At 40.4% G+C, this 20,729-nt stretch overlaps 1 protein-coding gene across 1 annotated transcript in view; it reads right to left on the bottom strand.

Annotated features, from left to right (window-relative positions):
- Positions 1-7,591: 7,591 nt before the first annotated feature.
- MYO10 (myosin X) overlaps positions 7,592-20,729 on the bottom strand; it is a 162,407-nt gene continuing 149,269 nt past the window's right edge. Inside the window, exons 31-41 of the mRNA XM_032117673.1 lie at positions 20,378-20,520; positions 19,738-19,932; positions 18,491-18,648; positions 17,063-17,186; positions 15,370-15,667; positions 14,437-14,644; positions 13,720-13,856; positions 12,790-12,910; positions 9,870-10,322; positions 9,315-9,506; positions 7,592-9,039 (exon numbers count right to left, since the gene is read on the bottom strand). Coding sequence (XP_031973564.1) covers positions 8,929-9,039; positions 9,315-9,506; positions 9,870-10,322; positions 12,790-12,910; positions 13,720-13,856; positions 14,437-14,644; positions 15,370-15,667; positions 17,063-17,186; positions 18,491-18,648; positions 19,738-19,932; positions 20,378-20,520 — 2,140 coding nt within the window. The 3' untranslated portion in view covers positions 7,592-8,928. The remainder of the gene's footprint in view (positions 9,040-9,314; positions 9,507-9,869; positions 10,323-12,789; positions 12,911-13,719; positions 13,857-14,436; positions 14,645-15,369; positions 15,668-17,062; positions 17,187-18,490; positions 18,649-19,737; positions 19,933-20,377; positions 20,521-20,729) is intronic.

Below are 20,729 nucleotides of genomic sequence, written 5' to 3'. Positions count from 1 at the left end.
CCACATAAACACTCAGCACCCCTGTTACTTGGCTGTGACATTTTGCTTTGTGTCATGCCTGGATTAGCTCTGAACACCTCTGAGGGCTGGAGATTCTGCAATGCACTCTGAGCAACCTGTTTGTACATTTGGCCACATTCATTGTGAAGAATATTTTCTTATTATTTATTCAAAATTTCTTGTTTCACCCATTTCCTCTAATTTAGTTCTGCACCTCATAAGGGAGGGCTCTGTCCCCATCCATTCTATAACCACACATCAGGTATTCTGCAAGAGATCCCTGTTAGCCTCTGTCATCCAGAGTGAGCGCACCCAGCTCACTCTGCCTTTCCTTCTGTGTCACCAGCTGTGTGCCACTGACCTTCCAGGGGCCCTCTGGACTCCTTCCAGTATGTCAGTATCTGTCTTGTCTTGGGTTGTCCCAAACTGGACAAAGTATTCCATATGTGGTCTCACAAATGGTAGAAGGAGGGGAAAAATTGCTTCCCTTGTCCTGGTAATGATCCATAATTAGTGCACGATTATTGACTCTGTGTCCAGTCATCCCCATGGCACTTTCTAACTTGTCTCTGCTTTGTGGCTGAAGAATTGTGTCTTAGTCACTCTTAATAAGGTATGACTTTGAACATCCATCTTCCCTTTTCCTGATTTTTTTTCAGTTCTATAACTGAAATAAGAAGATTTCTCAACAAGAAATAACTTTCTTGTGTGGTTCTAGTCACATCATCTCTGCATTTGTTTGAAGGAGGAACATATCATAGGTTTGAATTGTTTCATAATGCTGCGCTGTGGTTTGCTTTTGTAATAATTTCTAAGGACTGCTCTCCTTTTTATTTATTTTTCATTTATTTTTCTGTAACTATTGAGACATCACCATTTTTTCCCTAAGTGCTAATGTTCACTTCAGAGCCTGCCATACAGCTCATTCTGGTACTGGCCTTCCCCCCTCACCTCACCAGCCCCACTTTATCTACTTGGAATTTATTTGCCATTTCACTGGACAATTATTCAGTTTCATAAAGCCATGCAGGTTTTTTTAGTCTGCCCTTATCCTGACTTGCCTGAGTAACTTGGTGTCATCACTAAACTCTAAGCTTGCTCTTCATCATTTTTCCAGTTCACTGTTCAGTAGGTTGAAGATCTTAGAGCCTCTCCCGAACCTCAGGAATGATCTCCTTGCTTTGTTTGGAATGGATTGTTTGCTCTTACTGTCTGTTCCCTATCTTCTAGCCAATTATTTATCCACATCAGGACTTCTTACGTGGATACATAGCTTCTTTTAAGCCTTAGGTGATGAATTTTGCCAAAACCCTTTTGAAATCCAGGTAAACCAGACTGCCCTCATTCAGAGATCTGTCAACAAACTTCAGCAGACTTCCTAGGGCAGAGCTTTATTAATCAGAACCTATGCTGCCTCTTCCCAATAGATCATATTTCTTCAGGTGTCCACTAATGATATGCTTTATTATAATACTGAGTAGCTAACATTAGAAGTCTTTAGTTGCCTAGATTCCTTAAAACTCTTTAAAGACTGGTGTCATAGGTGACATACATACCATGCCCTTTTAGTTAATCCTATTTTGTCCTGAAGCTTCATGCATGCTTTTGTGGAATTTCTCCAGTGTCTTTTCACTAAACTCTGAAGTCTTTTCTAGTTACCATTTAAGTGTAGAATAACTTTCCAATTAATAATTGGCAAACAGTTTTCTCCTTTGATGCACACTCTCTTAACCTTTGCAGCATCCCTGAGGTCTCTATTGAGGAATATGTTTGAAACTACATCCCAAACTCTTTGTTCTTTTATTTAACTGTAATATATCATAATATTTAACTATGGAGCAGGAGCTCATTAAGTGTTGTCCTGTGATATGCAAAATACAATTAGGACTGTGACACGTCTTTAAAGTATTTTATGTACAAGTCTGTGCATTTCAAAATGCTCTTGTGTTCCACTGAAATATTTATCTGTTGGGCAGTTGGAATACATGGGACCTGATTGACCTTGTAAGCTAAAACTATGTGGTAGCTTGACCATGGCTGTGTGCCAGATGCCCACACAGCCACTCCATAACTCCCCTCCTTAACTGGGAAGAGGAGAGAAAATATAATGAAAGGCTCAGCAGTCAAGATAAGGACAGGGAGAGTTCACTCACCAGTTACCGTCGTAGGCAAAACAGACTCAATGCTGGGAAATTAGTTTAATTACCAATCAAATCATGAGAAATAAAACCAAATCTTAAAACTGCCCTCCAAACACCTTCCCCCCATGCCTCCCTTCTTCCCAGGCTTAACTTTAGTCCTGACTTCTCATCCCCCTCCTCCCCACAGTGGTGCAGGGGAACAGGGAATGGGAGATGCAGTGATTTCATCACACGTTGTCTCTGCTGCTCCTTCCTCCTCAGGGGGAGGACTCCTCACACTCCTCCCCTGCTCCAGCATAGGGTCCCTTCCATGTGCTGCAGTCCTTCAGAAACAGACTGCTCCACTGTGGGTCCCTGTGGGGTCACAAGTCCTGCCACTAAAGCTGCGCTAGTCTGGGTTTCCCACAAGGTCACAGCTTCATTTGGGTATCCTCCTGCTGCAGCATGGGGTCCTCCATTGGCTGCAGGTGGATCTCTGCTCTGCCATGGACCTCCATGGGCTGCAGAGGGACAGCTACCCCACCATGGGCTGCACCACGGGCTGCAGGGGAATCTCTGCTGCAGTGACCAGAGCACGTCCTCTCTTCCTTCTTCACTGACCTTGGTGCCAGCAGTGTTGTTTCTCCCACACGTTCTCATTACTGTCTCCCACCTGCTGTTGCACAGCAGGTTTTTCCCCCTTCTTAAATATGTTATCCCAGAGGTGCTACCACCATTACTGATGTGCTTGGCTTTGGCCAGCAGCAGTTCTGTCTTGGAGCTGGCAGGCATTGGCTCTGCAGACATAGGGAAAGCTCCTGGCAGCTTTTCACATTAGCCACCCCTGTAGCTCCCCTCTGACACTACCAGAACCTTGCCATTGCAAACCTCATACAAGGTGCATCATACCAGGTGGTATAAGATGAAAAATTTAACACAAGTGACAAAAAACATATGAGTGTTGATGCTGCTTCTAATTCAGAAATGATAGTATTTGGGATTTTTTTTCCTCACCGCTAGAGGTTACGCTGCTTAATGCCCATGAACTCAAAGCTTTAAGAGCAGAACTCAACAATGAAGCAATGTATGGAAGAATAATGCTTCAATTTTATATTTTCTTTAATAGAGATCATGATCAGGAAGCTCTGATATCTCCCACATCAGATATTCCTTTTTGTTTGGTAAAAGTGTGTGAGGACAGTAGTAAATATTCCATGATCAAATGCAGTGTTGTTCTTTTTTGAATCCAGGTTTTATAGAATTGAGCTAATGTAGCAATTATATACACTTATTTTAGCAATTATAAACATTTATATGAGTAATTAGAAAGAATAGTATTTCCGATACAACTGTTTAGGACTTGGGACAAGGGAGTTTAAAGAAGAAAATGTATGGCTCACCAGCTATGGTCAAAGCCAGTTAAGCCACTTAAGTGTTTTTAGCCCAGAAATATCACTGTACAGCAATCTCATGAAATATTTATGCAACAATTTACAGGTGTTTAACACCAAACCATGTTGAACACCAAACTATGCTGATCTTCTTGTCAGTATAATCATGCCATGTAAAAGATCAGTAAGAATAATTGATTTTCAAGGATCTAATTTTGGACCTAATTACTGTAATCTCTTAGATGGCATTACCTGTTTGATTGTATGTGGTGGAGAGTCGATAATGACTTTATAGGTTTAGCTCCCCTCTTCGGTCAACTTTGCCTGAGAGCAGGCCAAGCAGGCCAGCAACCTTTTTGAATCTTGCAATTGTTTAGAATTTATGAAAGGGGTAAACTCATACAGGAGATGCCATTGGCAAGGAAGAATCAAAATCAATCAGCAAGTTTGGACATTTTGGCCATATTTGTAGAAAGAGTGATCTAAGTGAAAACATTAGTACTGTTGTGAAACTGTACGAGGCCTTAAATATTGTGAAAGGGAATTAGATGCATTTGATTATTATGAACTTACTTTTTAGATGCAGCTATGTGAGTGATCTGTCAGGAGTTGATGTTTGGCATTGTGCATGGTTTAGAAGCTGTAGTTCAAGAGATCAAGATTCTCCAAGTGGGAAGAAGTGTGGGACATGGAAAATTGACAGCAGTTGAGCATGGAGAATGTTTTGCTGTCTAAGTAGCCAGAAGTGCACCCCCACCTGCTTCCAGGGAGAGTGCTACAAAGAGTGGTCTCCACAGCAAAGGCTAGATGAGGGCAGGTTATGTATCTGTGATTTGGCAAGGGTCAGTACTAAAGCGGTAATTTCATTTGAGGGCAAAATGTAGAAATTCTTTGTGGCAATCTGTGGAAAGGACACATGGGTGCAATGTTAGGTTTAGTGAACTGAGAAGTTCCTAATGAGGAGGGGCTAAGTAATGCCCAGCTAGAGAAAACTGGACACTGGCACTGTACCTAGACATCTGATTGTGCTAGCATGGATGGGGAAATACTGCACATGTACTATGAATATTGGTCTCTTAGATTCTTAAATATGTTAGATTAGTAAGTAAGTTAGGCCTGTGAGTTACTGCCATGCCTGTAGTAAATTCTGTAGAATCTTTTGTTAAATTGTTTAAATTAGGTTACCAATTAAGTGCTGTTACGTTTAAATGCTGTTTAAACCTTTAGGACAAAACCGCTGGTCATGTCTGAGACTAAACTTGGTAAAGGGGTCCACTGTGAACCTTGTGACTCAATGGGTAGGTCTCCCTCACTCCTTTTTATCCTTACCCTTTCTCATTCTTACCCTTTTTCCATCCCCAGCCTCCATGCAGATTACTTTTGGTTGATTCTAGGTTTAGATTGATTGATTTAATATTTTAGTTCGATTTTTCTCTGTGTGCTTTAACCACATAGTAAGTAGTAGAGCAAACCTTTAAACTAATTTTGTCATACTTTAATATTAAACCCGCTTTTGCTGGTACTTATTAGCTGGTGATTCTTTGAGCGACCTGAGACAGTTTTTTGTGACAGGTGGAGAGCAAGAATAATGAGAAGATTCCTCCCTGTTCCTTCTCCTACCCCAACCTCTTGATAAAGACCAGGTAAATTCATACTACAGGTGAAACCACTCGCTTTATAGTTCACTTCCTTGGATCGCTGCTGCCCTCTTCTGCTGGCTTCTCAGGGCTGCTGTGGCACGGGGAGTTCTTGTATTGCCCCAAAGGCCTCGTGTCTGTTGTGATGTTATGGCAGGTTGTGGAGTGAAATGCAGTGACTTTCCAGGACTGGGCTCCACAAAGAATTAGTTTTATTCAGGACAGTGCTGTCATATGTGGTTGGTACCCTTTTGTTATTACTTCACAGAGCCGCAAATGATGTGGAGTGCATGTGTTCTGAGAAATAGTCTGTCAGCATTGAAAAAGCTGACACTGTTCTGGCCACGTTTCTGTAAAATGGACTTGGGCCAGCATGACTGGCAGTGCTGTAGCGTGCCTGTGTTGGGCATTTGTGCTGGTGCAGACCTGTGAGTACGTGTAATGCCTCCGAAACGTGGGGCTTGAAACCCAGCTTTCTGATGCAACACTTCTGGGGTGAAGCAATTTCCTCTGCATAGCTTCTGTAATTAAGTTTATTAAGAATTCTGGCACCTTGACAAATGGATGTATTGTATTATGAGGCACAGGGAAAGTGCTAGACGGAAGCCTGAAGATGTAGGAGGAATTAAGGCATGGCCAGCTAAGTCCAGAGGAGGGCCACAAAGATGATTAGAGGGATGGAGCACCTCTTTTATGAAGACAGGCTGGGAGAGTTGTGGTTGTTCCACCTGGTAAGGGCTCCAGGGAGGCTTTAGGGCAGCCTTCCAGTACCTAAAGGGGACTACAAGAGAGCTGGAGCAGGAGTTTTTACAAGGCCATGTAATGATAGAACAAGGGGGAATCGCTTCAAACTGAGAGAGGGCAGGCTTAGATTAGACATTAGAAATTTACTGTGGGAGTGGTGAGACACTGGAACAGGCTGCCCAGAGAAGCTGTGGATGCCCCATATCTGGAAGTGTTCAAGGCCAGACTGGATAGAGCTCTGAGCAACCTGGTCTAGTGGAAGGTGTCCCTGCCCACAGCAAGGGGGTTGGAACAAAATGATCTTTAAGACCCCTTCCAACCCAAACCATTCTGCAATTTTATGATATAAGGGCATACTAAGATGAAGCTATACAATTTTATTTCCATTGAAGCTGACACTGTTCCCAGGCCTGACTGCACAGTTTCTGCCCAGCCTTGTGCTCTTGCAGGGTGCCTGGCTGGCTCCTGGGCTCTCCTTGGTGTGTCTGTATTCCACCAGGTGCAGTCCAAGGGTGTGTGTGCTCCCAGAGGGTTTTTGACAGAGTTGGTGCAACCACCTGGGGGTGACAGATCTTCCAGAAGGGAATGAGTGACAGTACCACAACTGGGGCCAGCTCCAAGTGCACGGACAGGCATTCTCACTTCCAAACCCAGGTGTGTCTATTATGTCGTATTTATTTTGGTAATCTGTGTGTTCTTTCTGTTGAGTATCGACAGTTATCTTTTTTTTTTCTTTGCCTGAGTAACAGTAATTGGACTAAGATTTGCATGGCAGGTTGATAGACTTGGCAAGAATGAAGAGAAGCTCTTAATTACAGTGATGTAGTGACAGGCACTTCTGTGTACTGACCAAGAGCAAACATCCCTCCTAATGGTTGAGAGCATCCAGAAGTCAGTCAGCAGGCAAATGAATCAGGTAGTGGTGTCTGCTTCTCAAGACTGTGACCCTGTACAAGACTGTCACCAGGGGTTTCTTACCAATTACTGATTATGATGATGTGCAGGGACTTCTCTGAGCATGTTTACACATAGGCAAAATTGAACTTTTTTGCTGTGCTGGCTGAAATGTATAAATTGTTTCATTCCAAGGATGCCCTGATAGGAGCAGCTAAATTCTTTCTAAACAACTTGCATATGGGAAAAATAAAAACACAAAAAAGTCAGTCTCAAATACTCTATGTGTGTGTAACTATGCATACTGAAGTTATAGTTTCTTTCATTCTTGTCTTCTTAGTAGTGTGATTTAGCCAGCCTTTAGGGACGGAGGGGTGGTGTCACAGATGGAGCGACTGAAAGTATCTGGCAGTGGGAGGAGGGTGGAGAATTTCTCAGAGCAAGCCTTGTAGTCTACAAAGGCTATGTACACTATGAGGGCAGTGCATGCTGCACTGCCATGATGTGGCTGGCTAATAAGAACATGCCATCTTTCACCAGGGCTACATAAATAGCAAAAGCTTTACTTGCACATTCCCTGTGGCATGGCATTGTTCAGCAGTCCTTCCCTCTATGTCATAGAAAGACACACTGCATGGACAGGGGCACCTGCCCCAGAACAACACGCAGCACATGCACCTTTCCAAGCAAAAGCACACACACACACACACGTCTATGTAGCCTGTGCTGTAGGCTTGACTCCTGAGAAGACAGATGAAATTAGAGTTTTGTTGCAAGTTTGACTCAGTATGAAATAGAAACAGAGCACATTACATATATTTTCTTTATTGCTGGACTTTTTTTCCCAGTAAGTAGGCATGATTCCTTAAAGGCTGAGGTTTTTAACAACAGTAAGGTTTTTCAGGTTTCTTTTTTTCTTTTTTTTTTTGCTGTGGACAAAAAGATACCTTTGAACAAAGTTTTGCCTTATATTACAGTATTTCTGTACAAAAATAAAAGTCCAAAATCAAATCATTATTAGCTGATATTCCCCAATTTATTTACAGGGTACTGTCAAGAACCTTCATCAGGCAACCAGGTAAAATAGAGAACTGTATTTAAGCAGTTGCATTGCATAATGTTGCGTTCTCTAGTCATCTCTGAAGGGCTCTGGCCTTTGGCAGTCAGTCTGGGTTGAAGAGTCCAGCCAGAAGTATAAAACAGTGATGTCTTTCAAAGAAAAAACTAATATTTAAAAACTTAAGCTGACATTATGGAGAATTGAACTGATAACTGTATTTCCATATTAGGGTAGTCTATAAATATTCTCAGCTACATCTCTCTTTATCATACAGCAGATACAGAATGCAGACTTCTGCTACGTATACGGTAATACATATTTGCAATAGTAAAATCAATGTATGAAAGTTTTGGAATTTACTTGTTAATAAAACTGCTTATAAAGTAACCATACAACTGTAACAACTATAACTCTGAACTATTAAAATGTACAGAAAGACTGTTTACACCATTGCACATACTTATTCCCTTTGCTTCAAAAGACTTGTGAAATACAGAATAAAATTTGTCAAGTTTTACTGACAGCTCAAATATGCATGCACAACGTGCACATCCACGGAAGCAAGGGGAAACAAAGTGTTGGTGTCCATCAGGAAGGCTGCCAGCAGCACTCCAAAAAAATATACCTTGCTCTTCTTCCCTCCCCCTTCCCACCTGTATACAGGCCAGTAGATTAGTGCAGAATGGATGAATATAACTTTGTTTTCAGTGTTCTGAAAGGACAAAGGAAATCCTCTTGACTTTTATCAGCAATTTTAGGACAATACAAGTTAGGCTTAATATTGTAAGGCACTTATTACCACTTGTATTGCAGTGGATCGAGTCTTAAGGCATTTGTTGTATCAACTGAAGGTAATAATGCTTTGGAAAGTTTTGAATGAGCCAGCAGTTCTAGTATGTGACTATTTCAGCCGATTTTCCCCTGCCCCCCTGTGGTCTCTCTAAAACATTGTTTGAAGATATTCTCCATTGAAACTCTGGTTCTTGGTTAGCTTGTCAACAAAGGTGATCAATGTCCCCAGGTTGTTCTGAGGCCAAGGAGCGATAGATTCTATTTAGGGTGCAGTAGAACTGGTTTTGTTTTCACCTGGAGCTGCCCTGACTTCCATGACTACTCACGGATCGGGAGGTGCTGTAGCGTTTTTTCACGATCATACTGATGTAAGCTTTCATCAGCTTTGCAATGTCAACCACCTGCCAAGAGCATGAAGAGCACAGTTCTTAGTAAGGTAACAGTATGTGAATGAATTTCTTTGGACACTAACAATATAAAACTATCAAGCTTTCAACGAAGCCCTTTTGCAGTTAAACAAATAAAAATACTCAGCACTTCTACCCATGTCATTCTGTCTTCCCTTTACAAGGATCTTGAACAAATCTCTGACATTTGCAGCCATTACTTGAATTACTAAAGTGGCCTGGCTATCAGAACAGGAAGGCCACAATAACAAAACTACCTTGGCTCTTACCTCACTAGTTTCAAAAAGCAGTTCTCTTTCATCCACCACAATCTTGTAGGTGTTGGCAAGTGGAGCACCAAATGACAAGATATGTTCATACTGAAACACCTCCAGAGGCCTTCCTTCCCCACGCTTGTAGACAGAAACTGCATCGGCACTGACTCCAAGCCACAACTCCTGTGGGAATCCCCCTTCTTTACACTAGAGAAAAAAATGTAAATTAACAGCAAGGGGAACAGCAGGAGTCACACAACACTTACTGTTGGTGTTGTCTGTAACCACTTGTTAAAAAGTGCATATCGCTTGTCCCTTTTTGAATGTAGCCTTTTACACTTCGTATACTTGCTTGCAACCCACCAGGACAGCATTCTGTCCCTCTATTTTATGGTTAACTGGTGGATTTAAATAGCTACAGTGCTTGCTAATGGGAGTAGGCTTTTAATAGCTCAAAGTTTATTACATCAGCTGTCTGAGCATTGTGATAATGTATTTATGGTTTCACTGCTCTGGGGTGAAATCATCACCTATACAGTGTAAGTAGTTTGAATGTTCATACGGTCTTACCTCTACGTCAAAGAGTGTTGAACCATAGCCAGGCCATTCCTTAATCAAAGCCATGTACTTTGCCATGGCCTGCTCCTGATTCATCCTCTGGAGTTTTTTCCATTTGTCAATAATACTAGTCCTGGAAGCTGAGATTTCCTCTTTGACCCACATGTCTAACATCTGATCCTCCTCAACCTTCTGTTTGCTGACAGAGCCACTGCGGAAACTCCTCCGCAGTGTTCCTTCAAGAAAGCTGGCTCGTTTCTTCTCGGCCTTCTCTGACACAGTAAATGTTTTGGTAGACTGTGTAATCCTAGACTTCAGCTTTTGCAAGGGATAGACTTCCTCCAGTTCTGGTATGGTGGTGTGCACACTGTAATCTCCCTGAAGGTACTGAAGGCGCAAAGCTGCAAGGACCTGGAGGGTTTCCTCAGGAGCAGGATAATGTCCTTTAATCACTGCTTCGTGAGCCTGCCAAGGGGAAAAAAGGTAGCTTTTTATAAAGCAGCCTTTGAAAGAAATATGAGAAAACAAGGGGAGTAGATTTACTCTCAGGCAAATTCAGGACCTGAAATAAATAATCCATTAAATAAATCAAATGGGGTAAATCTCTTGGCAAATTTAAGCTGGATAAGACTGGGTTTACCAGAAGAACTGCAAGGCAACTGAGGAACCTGCTAAATGGGAATTACTTTTACTAGGACAGCTTTTAGTGAGCTCCCATAACTAAGAGTAACTGAACTATGAAAAAGGAAAAAAAAATGTAAAGGGGAGAAAACAGGATCTAAACATCTGATTGAGGAGAAACTCTGTGTTCAAGGGCATTAGGAAGAAACGGGTCTCTAGTTTTGCTCACTGCTATCAATAATCTAGCTGTGAAAACGGATGTTTCTGGCCAAACAAGCCAAGCTCTAGGACAGCTTTGTAATTTTACTGAGGGGAAACAATAAATCTTCAATGGATCCCAAATCAAGTTAGTACAATGTCAACGTATTGCAGTGCTCTGTAGCATCAGGGATGAGATTCTGAACCAAGAAGATTCTCCAAAATCCCAGCTCTCTGCAAACTCATTCAAACCTGTGGAAATGTGCAGCAGCTAGGTGTTTTCTTTCATATGACAGTAGTAGAGGAAACAAACACACATCGTGTCTGGAGATCCAGGAATTGCAAGTTTAGTAAACACACAGAGATAATTCACAGTTAAGTAACAACTAGTTAGTTTAGGTGTACAAAATGTGCCTTTAGACATGCAAAATGGTTTACTTGAGATTGTACCCATGCAGAAGAAAGAGCTGTCTTTTAGAAATGGAAGGCCAATATTTTAATGAGGAAGAAGAACTAAAAGATTTTCTTCAGCGCCTTATGATTATTAAAGGATTGAGACTTTAAAATAATGGAGACTGCAGAATTAAAATTGATGACAAAAGGGAATTTTCATAATTGTCTGAAAAAAGTTGATGACTGACATCAAAAGCAGATAATTAGAAAAAATAGAACAGAATTGATGTTAGAATGTAATGTTACCTCTTCAAGGTATTGCTGTAATATTGCTGGTAGGGATTGAATGTCATGCTTTATAACAAATACTACTGGTTTTGGCAAGACATAAAGTATTTGGCTAAACACTACTCAGCACAGAATGCTGTGTGAAAACAATCTGTTTCAGCAAATGTGCTTGTTGTAGCTGCTCACAGAAAACTGCCTGAATCTGCCTCTTAAGCCAATAAGGTAACGTAGCAGATTGGATGCAGAGTTCTCATAGATTTTCTTCTTGCTGTTTGAACTTCATCCCAGAGAGAGGCACTGGATGACTCTTCTAGAGGTAACAACAGACAGACAGAATGGCTGTGTTTCTAAGGCAACCTATTGCCCAGATCCTTCAGCCAACAATAAGCAGTTTTGGGCTGAGCGACAGTAGTAGGCTCTGGAAGGAGACTTTTGGTAGAGTGGTGATGTAATAGGGTGCCTTAAAGCCTAAACTGAACAAGGAAGAAATACTCCATTGCAGGGAAGATGTAGAAGGGGAAAACCCTTCATATGTATGAAAATTGAGGTATGTCAGTTCTTGATTGCATCCGTCTTGCTCACCAACAGAATGTCAGTGTCTTGGCATTGTAAAGAGCCAGAAAACAGAAATCTTAACCTTATACAGAAATCTTTATCTGTGTCTAGTGCCCACCTGAAAGAAGGTGACTGCTGGAAGAATTTTTAATCATTTGCAATATAGTAGAACAGGAGAAGGTCAATCAACAGTAATAAGTGCCATCAGTGAGTTTCTGTGTAACTACAGGGATTGTTATAATGGAAATCCAGCTGCTGATGCATTTAATTTTCATTATAAATCAATTTAACTTGTTTTATGTTTTGTAATGTAGCTTCATTCTGAGCTCAGCATGTCCATTAAGTGGATTTCTGTTCATCAGAGATGTCTTAGAGTTACTGCTGAGACTGGACTGATTATACTATGGTATCTATGAAACAATCAGTTTTTGGAAAGATAAAAGGCTATTGCTCAATTAGTTCTGTACAGTTGCCAGCACGAGTCTTTTACTAATTAATTTGTTGCCACTTACACTTTTTTTCACTTTATTTCTTACAATTTCTTCAGAAAATGGTTTAAGAAGAGGAAAATTAAAAACAAGTATTATTCTTGCTTATGCAGCTTAGACCCAGTTATCCATTTTTCTACCACTGTACAGAAAGCAATTGGCAAGTAATGCAGAAGTAAGAAACGTAACACTAGAGAAATCATCTGTGCTTCACTTATGTCAGGATAGGCCTATTTTGACCACTGAACTGCTTCCTTTGCCCTTGATGCTTGAGTAGTAGTGCATTTAGTTGAACAGAATCAAAATCAAAACTCTCTCTGTGCTGCCTGGACCTCTTGCTTTTTTTCCTCCTCTTAGAAGTGCCTCAAAACAGAACCTTTGTCCTTTACCTGCTCAAACATAAAGGCAAATTCCACACTATCTTTTGGGACGTTTTCCGTGTCCAGGAAGCAGTAGAGCTTGAAGTAGAACTTCCAGTGCATCTCCCCAACTTCAGCAGTGGCAGCAAGCCTACACGGTTGTGTAAAGAGGGAGAGAGATCAGATCTGTGAAATCAAACTATTTTCTAAATTGCCACCTGCAGAATCTAAGCAAGGCATCAGCTGAATTTTGCTCTATGTGTGTCTGTGTATTTGGAGCCTACAGCAAAATCAAGGACTTACAAATGTTCAGTTCTCAAGTCAACTGTTTTTAACTCATATTCTCTTAGTAAACTTTGATTTTTAGATAAGTCAGGTGTTAATAGAGCAACATTATTAAGTCCTGTTATAAAACATAAGTGCACAACACCTAAAACATTCATTTTTTCCCCTTTTCTGGATAAAGGGTGCTGATTGCCATGCATACAACATAAGGATGATAAACAGGTATTTAGGCTTGTATTACATTTTCTTACTAGAGTGCTATGGATGGTTTCAATTTTACTGGTAAGAGAAATGTTGTGATATTGTGGCGATTTCCATGTGAACTTAGATAACAGTTGGAATGGCAGTGACTGCCTGGAGGTCAGTTCTCACATCCACAATGGCAGTAATGGTGGAAAAATTTGTAATAGTGGAAAAGAAAATGTGGAAATAGTGATGAGAAATATTACTCTACTGATGTCAGGACAGAGGAAAACCAACACAAGTGTATAGGTGGCTATTAAGTCTTTTAAGAAAAAAAAAAAAAAGATCCTTTTGTTCCAGAAATGCCATGTGTGTAATTCAGCTGCATCACCACAAACAAGCAAGTGAAAGAGAAAATTCAGCATTATTGACATTGGAAATTTATTTAATTGCTACTTATTAGAGTGAAGAGAGACTGAGAGGTACACTCACTTTTCAAACTTTGCCAAGACATCAGCTACAATGGTTCTGCTTTCAATTGCTTTATCAGTAGTTCCATTGTATTCAAACAAAGCAAACATATTTCTGCTATCCTCCATGGCCAAGCCACGAATTAACTTTTCAACCACCTAATGAAAAACAGCACATGAAAAAACCATAGCATGGAAAAGCAGTAACACAGAGTAAGACAGATACTTAGAAAAAAATTAGAGATAGGTTTTGCATTAGGCTAAAAATGTTATTAACTTGTCCTCATCAGCCTTATTAACTGTCAAATTCCACTGTAATTTTTATTCCTTCAGAATATGTATGTGCTATCTCCTGGCCAGATAAAACACCTGTATTTTGCCAACTCAGCGTGAATCTTCCAGTTTTAGGAAGCAGCTTTGCTCTCATACACACCAATGTCTACTAAAGTTACTCCAATAATGCCCTCTGCCTAATTGCTTAGTCTTTCCTGTAATTCCTCCTGTAAGAAGGAACTACAGTTGGGTAATCCTCTGCAGCACAAAGACAGTTTTTATAGCAGGGACTTCTCTAGAACATACTGCAGGGAGGGACAGCACTGCAAGCCTTTCCTTCCCGGAAAGGAGACACTGGCAGAGAAAGCCCCAGTACTTCCAAAGTGCAACACTACTGCTGCCTTGGACTGGCACATAAAGGGGCACACTGATCTTGCTCCAGAGACATTTTGTCACCACCTCTCACCTCTCCAGCTGTAGTGTGTGAGTTGATTGTAATCTTACAGGAGCCCCCACCATGGCAATAAACTGTGGATGTCATCTCCTGCCTGCCAATCAGTGCTTCTATTTCATCCCGCGATGGCACAAACTCTCTGCATTTGGTTTTCTTCAGAGATTCATAAGTAAAAAGTGCGTATTTCTCCATTTCAGTTCCTGGAAACTGGTCACGAACCCTGTGAGACAAAGTTTATTACTTTAAGCTGCCAGTCTGTGAAGCTTGCTTATTTGAGAATTTTTTTCCCCTGGGACTATTTCTGTATCCAGTACACTCTTTAATTGACATGCTCCAAGTACAGACAAAGCTTTTAAATTACTGAGTTTGTTGGTGGACTAACTTTCCTAATGACACACTCTGCATTCTTCCATTGCATCACAGCAAAAGGAACTCCACATTCTGGTTAATGCTGAACTGCCAACAATGATTTATTATTATTTAATGTTCACTAATACTTTAACATTAGATTTGCGATCATAAGTTTGTACCTCAGATACATCTTTAAATATGATACTGTTCTTTTATGTGCATAATGCATACCTCATAAAATTAAGGTAAGTGGGATGAAGAATTTTTAACAGGTTGGTTTGGACTGTTGAGAATGGGGGTATAGGCTGCAAGTTGTTTAAGTTTATACAGTTACAGGAAGTGCCCCTTTTGCCAACATTAACCAATTGTGCATTCAACTTTGTGGCATTTTGCTTGATTCTTCAAATGAGTGCAATTGCATCCATATGACCAACTCATACACACTATTCCTACAGCATTTTCTTTTTAGATTCACTATTTGGCATAGTGTAGTGGTATAGCTAGTTTGCTAAGGGAATACATCTTCAAGTCTCGCTTCTAGATGTCTAAATACTGGTACAAGTTGTGGTGCTTTAATAGTTCAAAGGTTCTTACCTTTTGAGATGAAACTTGAGATATTTGAGGATGCTGCGACTAGGCAGAAATGTGCAACTCATGCAGGTGAGTATTTGCCAGCTATAGAGGTTCCCCACGCTCCCAGGGTTAGGCACTTTATTGGTTTGCTTGATGAGCTGACAGTAGAGCTCATCTCGGAGAGGTCGTAAATCATGTCCTGTTTGGAGGATACCTTGGATTATAGGGATGGGATCAGACATAGACTCCAGCTGCTGTAAAGAATTAAATATCTTGATGGCTTCATCCTGCAGAGTTGTGTAGCCTTTGTCTTTCAGTACTGCAAAAGAAATATTAGGAGAGATGAGCTTAGATTGAGATATGAAAGAAAAAGCACTCGGGCTTAATGTGGAAATTGCCTAATGCTACTCTGACACCCTTGTTATGCAGGATATTAGAATCTCTATTTTCCACTTCAAATGTATGATGCAAACTCATTTTATGAGCTATTTTGCTATTGAGATTTGTTCCAAATTTAATAATTTAAAAGGTGTATCTTGATTGATCATTTTTTGTCACTCTTGGGGCAGTCACAACAGACACAGACAGTGCCTCGGACAAAGGGCAAAAAACCATTTATTAAACAAAGCAGCCTCTTTTATACACCTTTTGTATGTTATCATTTGTGTTACATATTCATTGGCTGCTAAACTACCACAAAAGACTCATTGGCCATTATTAACTATAACATATTGTCATTGGCTACCTGTGGCATAAGCATTCAAGCATTCAGAAAAATAACAGGTGCAGGTATGTTGCTGTTTTTCTCCTTCTATTGTTTAACTTTCTTGCTTCTGTTGATACTACATTCTCATGGGTAAAAACTAATTGCTTTTCTTCTCACGGGCTTTTCTCACGAATAGAAGTTAACCATGTCCAAATTAAGGTCTGCGAAGCCTCCAGACCTGCTGTTGGCCTTAACAATTTTTTGTGACGGATAGTCTTTCTTCCGGAGCAAGTCACACTGCTGAAGTCCCATATCACACTCCATATTAACCTCCCACCCTCCTCCCACGGATGAAACTTGTGGTCTGAGTAATACTTTGTTTAATATGCAGTTGCAAACTAAATTAACCAAATCCTTTTTAAGAACACCAAGTTCGCAATCATCAATAGTTCTGAACCATTCATTCAAAAGAGACTTCTAAATTAGTGCTTGAATCAAGAATATTAAAAGAGATGATTACACTCATTTCAGGACTAAACAAGCATTACTTTTTAAAACCATGTACACTCATAAATGTTTTTTCCCATAAATAAGGATTCCTATCACATCTGATAAAACGTACATCTGTTAATTGGAAGCTGTGGCTGCTGCAGGTTCCCACATGGGGTAGGAAGCAACAATAATTGGAGGAGGAGAATATGATTCAAGGAGACTGAATGAATCAGGTTTAGTTGCTTATTTCAGTGCAAGACTTTTCAAACTCAGTCTTCTTAGCTGTGTTGCTGAAAGCAATAGCAACCTTCCCTTCTGTAACGCTCTTGCAGGGACACCACAAGCCCATGGCTCTATGCTAGGCAAACTGCTATTCTCAAAAGAGCACGGGGAAACTTGTCTATTTGTATTATAAACATGTATTTTGCCTACCATTACTTCACTGTAGACTTAAAAAAACTAAACCCTGGTTTAGTCTTTCATAAGGAAAAGTGGTTCTATTATTGGAAAACTTACAGTTTAGATTGATGTCCCCATATGGCAGTGGCAGTAATGGTGAGTGCAATGGATGATGAGTGTAACGGAGAATAGGATTCCTCTTATAAATCTGTTCAACCACATCAGCATTCAGGCAGTTTTCCTATTGAGGTGAGAAAAAAAACAGGATTTGGGGTCCAGCTTTAGAATAATGCAATGCTTTGTGCCCTTAGGTTGGTAGTAAAAAACTGAGCAATCGGTGTTACCAACACTATTTGGTGCTAAATGCACTTGTGGGTGCTGTGGCTGCCATGGCATGCTGTGGGCTATGAATGCTTAGTACCTGCCAACCTCAGGCCTTGGATGGGCTTGTTTTATCTGTGCCATAAAAAACCAAACTACAGCAGAGCTGCAGGACACCAAAATCATAAGTAGTGTGAAGTATCATAACAATTTTTGAAGTGTGTTTTCATTTTATCTTCACTTTTACTCCAATAATTCATAATGGGAATTATGACATCTGTATTCAAGATTTATTTAAAAGTACTTCTCCAGCATAACTAATTGGCCTTTCAGTTAGAAATTGCAGGAGCTACCAAACAAAACAGTCCAGAAAAAGTGCTGCTGTAAACCTGATACACCCAGTCCAACATCCAAATACTGCTCTTACTGTTCCTCTTAGGTCAAGTTTGACAGATGTGTGACCACTGTCTTCCAGCAGTCCTGAACTTTCATATATTTCTCCTGCTCTGAGAAACAGCATTCACAGTCTTGGAACCAAGGACTTAGTATGTCTTTTCCATGAGAGAAGGGGTGGCACTCTAAGGGAGAAGGTCAGTAACAGTTCTCCCCTCTTGCCTATTTCTTTGATCTCTTGTGAGAATCATCATCCTCTCTCCTAAATGCACATTAGCAAAAAGCTGCAGAAGGACATTCTCTGGCTGTGCATGCACTGTCTCCAATGAGACCATAAACGGTGAGCATGAAATGAGTATTTTTCTCATCACACAGAGGTATGAGGTGCTTAACCCATGCTATCATAAAAAAAGAAAAGAACCAAAATGACAAAAAAAAACCCCAGAAGAGCTGTCTAGTCCACATCCTGGTGTGCTGCTCACTGTGGACAGAGTCAAACACGTCTGCTAACTCATCAACCTGCACACTGCGCTCTACTGCCAGGTGTAGCCATGTCTGTCAAGTTACACAAACCAGTAAAACTTGTTACTGTTTTAATGGAAAAAAGTTATCCCTCTTGCCCTCCAAGCTGCACTTCAAAGTTTGCTCTTCTACTGTTTAGACAGAAATTCCTTTATCAGGTCAGAGAGTACATTCAGGTTTCACAATTTTAGTCCATGTCACCGTGTAATTAAAACATAATTTTCTGCTTTATTACCCAATATGGCAAAGCCAAAATAAAGATTTAAGCAACCGTTCTTTCTCACCCCACGCCATCCTGCTTGTGCCCACCTTAATATCCTGAATAAGCTGCTGAGTTGGAGTATCAATGGGTGCCTTTGTGTCAATCACGTTCTGGATGGCACTTGACCAGCGGGTCGCCTCATTAAGCAATTTCGTATAGAGACGGTAACAGTGTTTGCGTCCGTACACGGTCACGTTCCAGTAACCTGGCACAACAGCAAAACTGGTCAGCATGCAAACTGCAGCCCAGCACACACCCACTGCTGCATCCCAGATCATGCTGGCAGTCTTTCAGGAACTATAGTTGTACGAGTTATTAAGTATCATAATACAGATACTGTGGTATTAAAGGAGATTTTCTCCTTTAAAGAAGCCTAGGAGCAGCCTCAGACTACAACTATGCATCATGCAGCCTCCTGTTTTACCCAGTAATCTTAGTAAAAATGACTGCAAGACAATGCTGTTAATACTGTAGAATACTGTTAGCTCCACTGTAGCTTGTGGGCCCTACTTCTCCAGTCCTGTGACAGGAATATCTGAGACAGACTTGCTTTTCACTCAGGAGTCTTTCATAGTCTGTGGCATACGTACAAACAGGTACAAAGCACAGACTACCTCGTCTGTCATTAATTTTACACCAATGAAGTGGAAACTATGATAGAAAGAGCATTTCAGTTCAAATTCTCTCTCTGCATCATTGTATAGGCTTTTTATGAAACAGATCCAATAAAAGGAAATGTGTTTCATCTTTCACTAGTGAAAGCCTCTTTGAAGTGTCAGTGACCCCAATGAGATAATACAGGACTGTCAACAGTCACTTCTCATTTGCAAACAGACGCTTCCGAGTTGAAAACCAGTTTTGAAAGTGCACAGTGGAGCTGACTCAGGTGTAATACGTAGGTTACCACAAACTGGACTCTAATTCTGGATCTCCCTATACCTGCTCCACCAATGTTGGCCCTCAAGAGTTCCTCAGCACAAAAAATAAGGTACGAGGAGAGTGCTACCTATGTCTCTCCCCAGGTCTTTGATGTGTAAGCACAAGTGTTCATACCAAGTTGGTAGCAGTGTCAGTCTGCGATAATTTGAATGTTGGTGAGAACAAATTTTACTCTTCTATACACTACTTTTGTTTTTTCACCCAGTAACACCCTGTAGAACACTTCAGTGACTTGGAACCCATTTGTTCATGGAACTGCACCCATAATAATCCATTTAAAATATTCTTATGCATTGTTTCTTGCATTACTAGCTACAAGGACAGAAGGCATACTTGAACAAGAGCAAACAATTACCTGTTTCTTTGAAGATTTTTTCATCAGGTGGGACCACTGAGCAGAGGCTGTTCAGGACCAGTGTACCCAATTTCAAAGCATTTTTCTCCGAACTCTTGTAGTAGTCCAAAGAGTTGTGTGTCAAAACAAACCAACGCTTCTTTAGTTTTAATGAGGACATCTTTGGGTTGTTCTTTACTTCCTTGTGTAGCCATCCTGTTAAGGACACAATTTGAATCACACTTCTTTTTCTTGAACAGAGTTGGACAAAAGTAGGTTGCTAAAAGTTGGTTGTATACTTTCAACAACAACAAAAACATTGTGTGAATTGATAAGCTCACATATTAAACAACATCAAGTAAAATTCCCAAACAATGAAATTATAAAGATAAAATTAATGAGAACCTTTCAATTTTGATGTTTTACTAGAAGAATTATTCTGTCATCTTACAAAAACACTTTTGTCATCATTACAGTGTTTTCTTACATGGCACAGCAAGAATATAATTTCAGCTGAATTAATTTGTGAGTAAACTCCACCACACAAAGATGAGGCTGCAACACTAACCATGTTGGCATATTACCCACATTGTATTGTGGGAACAATCTCTTCAAAGCATAATGGATGTTATTTACTTTTTACTGCCCAGTCAGTTCTTACCCCTCACAATGAATTCTTGTCCCTCCACTCTAGTGTCCCCCTTTGACCTCTGGAGCAGGGTTATCCAGTGATGCATCTCTTCAGGAGTGTCAGCATTACAGTGAAGAACACGATTAGCAGTGATGATCACAAATGAATTTGGTCTATGAAAATAAATGACAATTGAAACAGCCTTTATAATCAATATACCTACTGTTTATCTCACTCCCCATAACCATAAAAACTGTTCATTGTTTGCATTTTCTATTCAGACAAATACTGTCCACTTCCAATGCATTATTTATTTATCACCTAAAGAAAAATATTAAGCATTTGAAAAAACTCAGTTATGTTACATTCACACCAAAATGAG

This window comes from Corvus moneduloides, chromosome 1 (assembly GCF_009650955.1).
Source record: "Corvus moneduloides isolate bCorMon1 chromosome 1, bCorMon1.pri, whole genome shotgun sequence".
In the NCBI taxonomy this organism is placed as follows: domain Eukaryota; kingdom Metazoa; phylum Chordata; class Aves; order Passeriformes; family Corvidae; genus Corvus; species Corvus moneduloides.
Note: the sequence above shows the minus strand (reverse complement) of the source record. Positions and strands in the feature narration are given on the sequence as shown.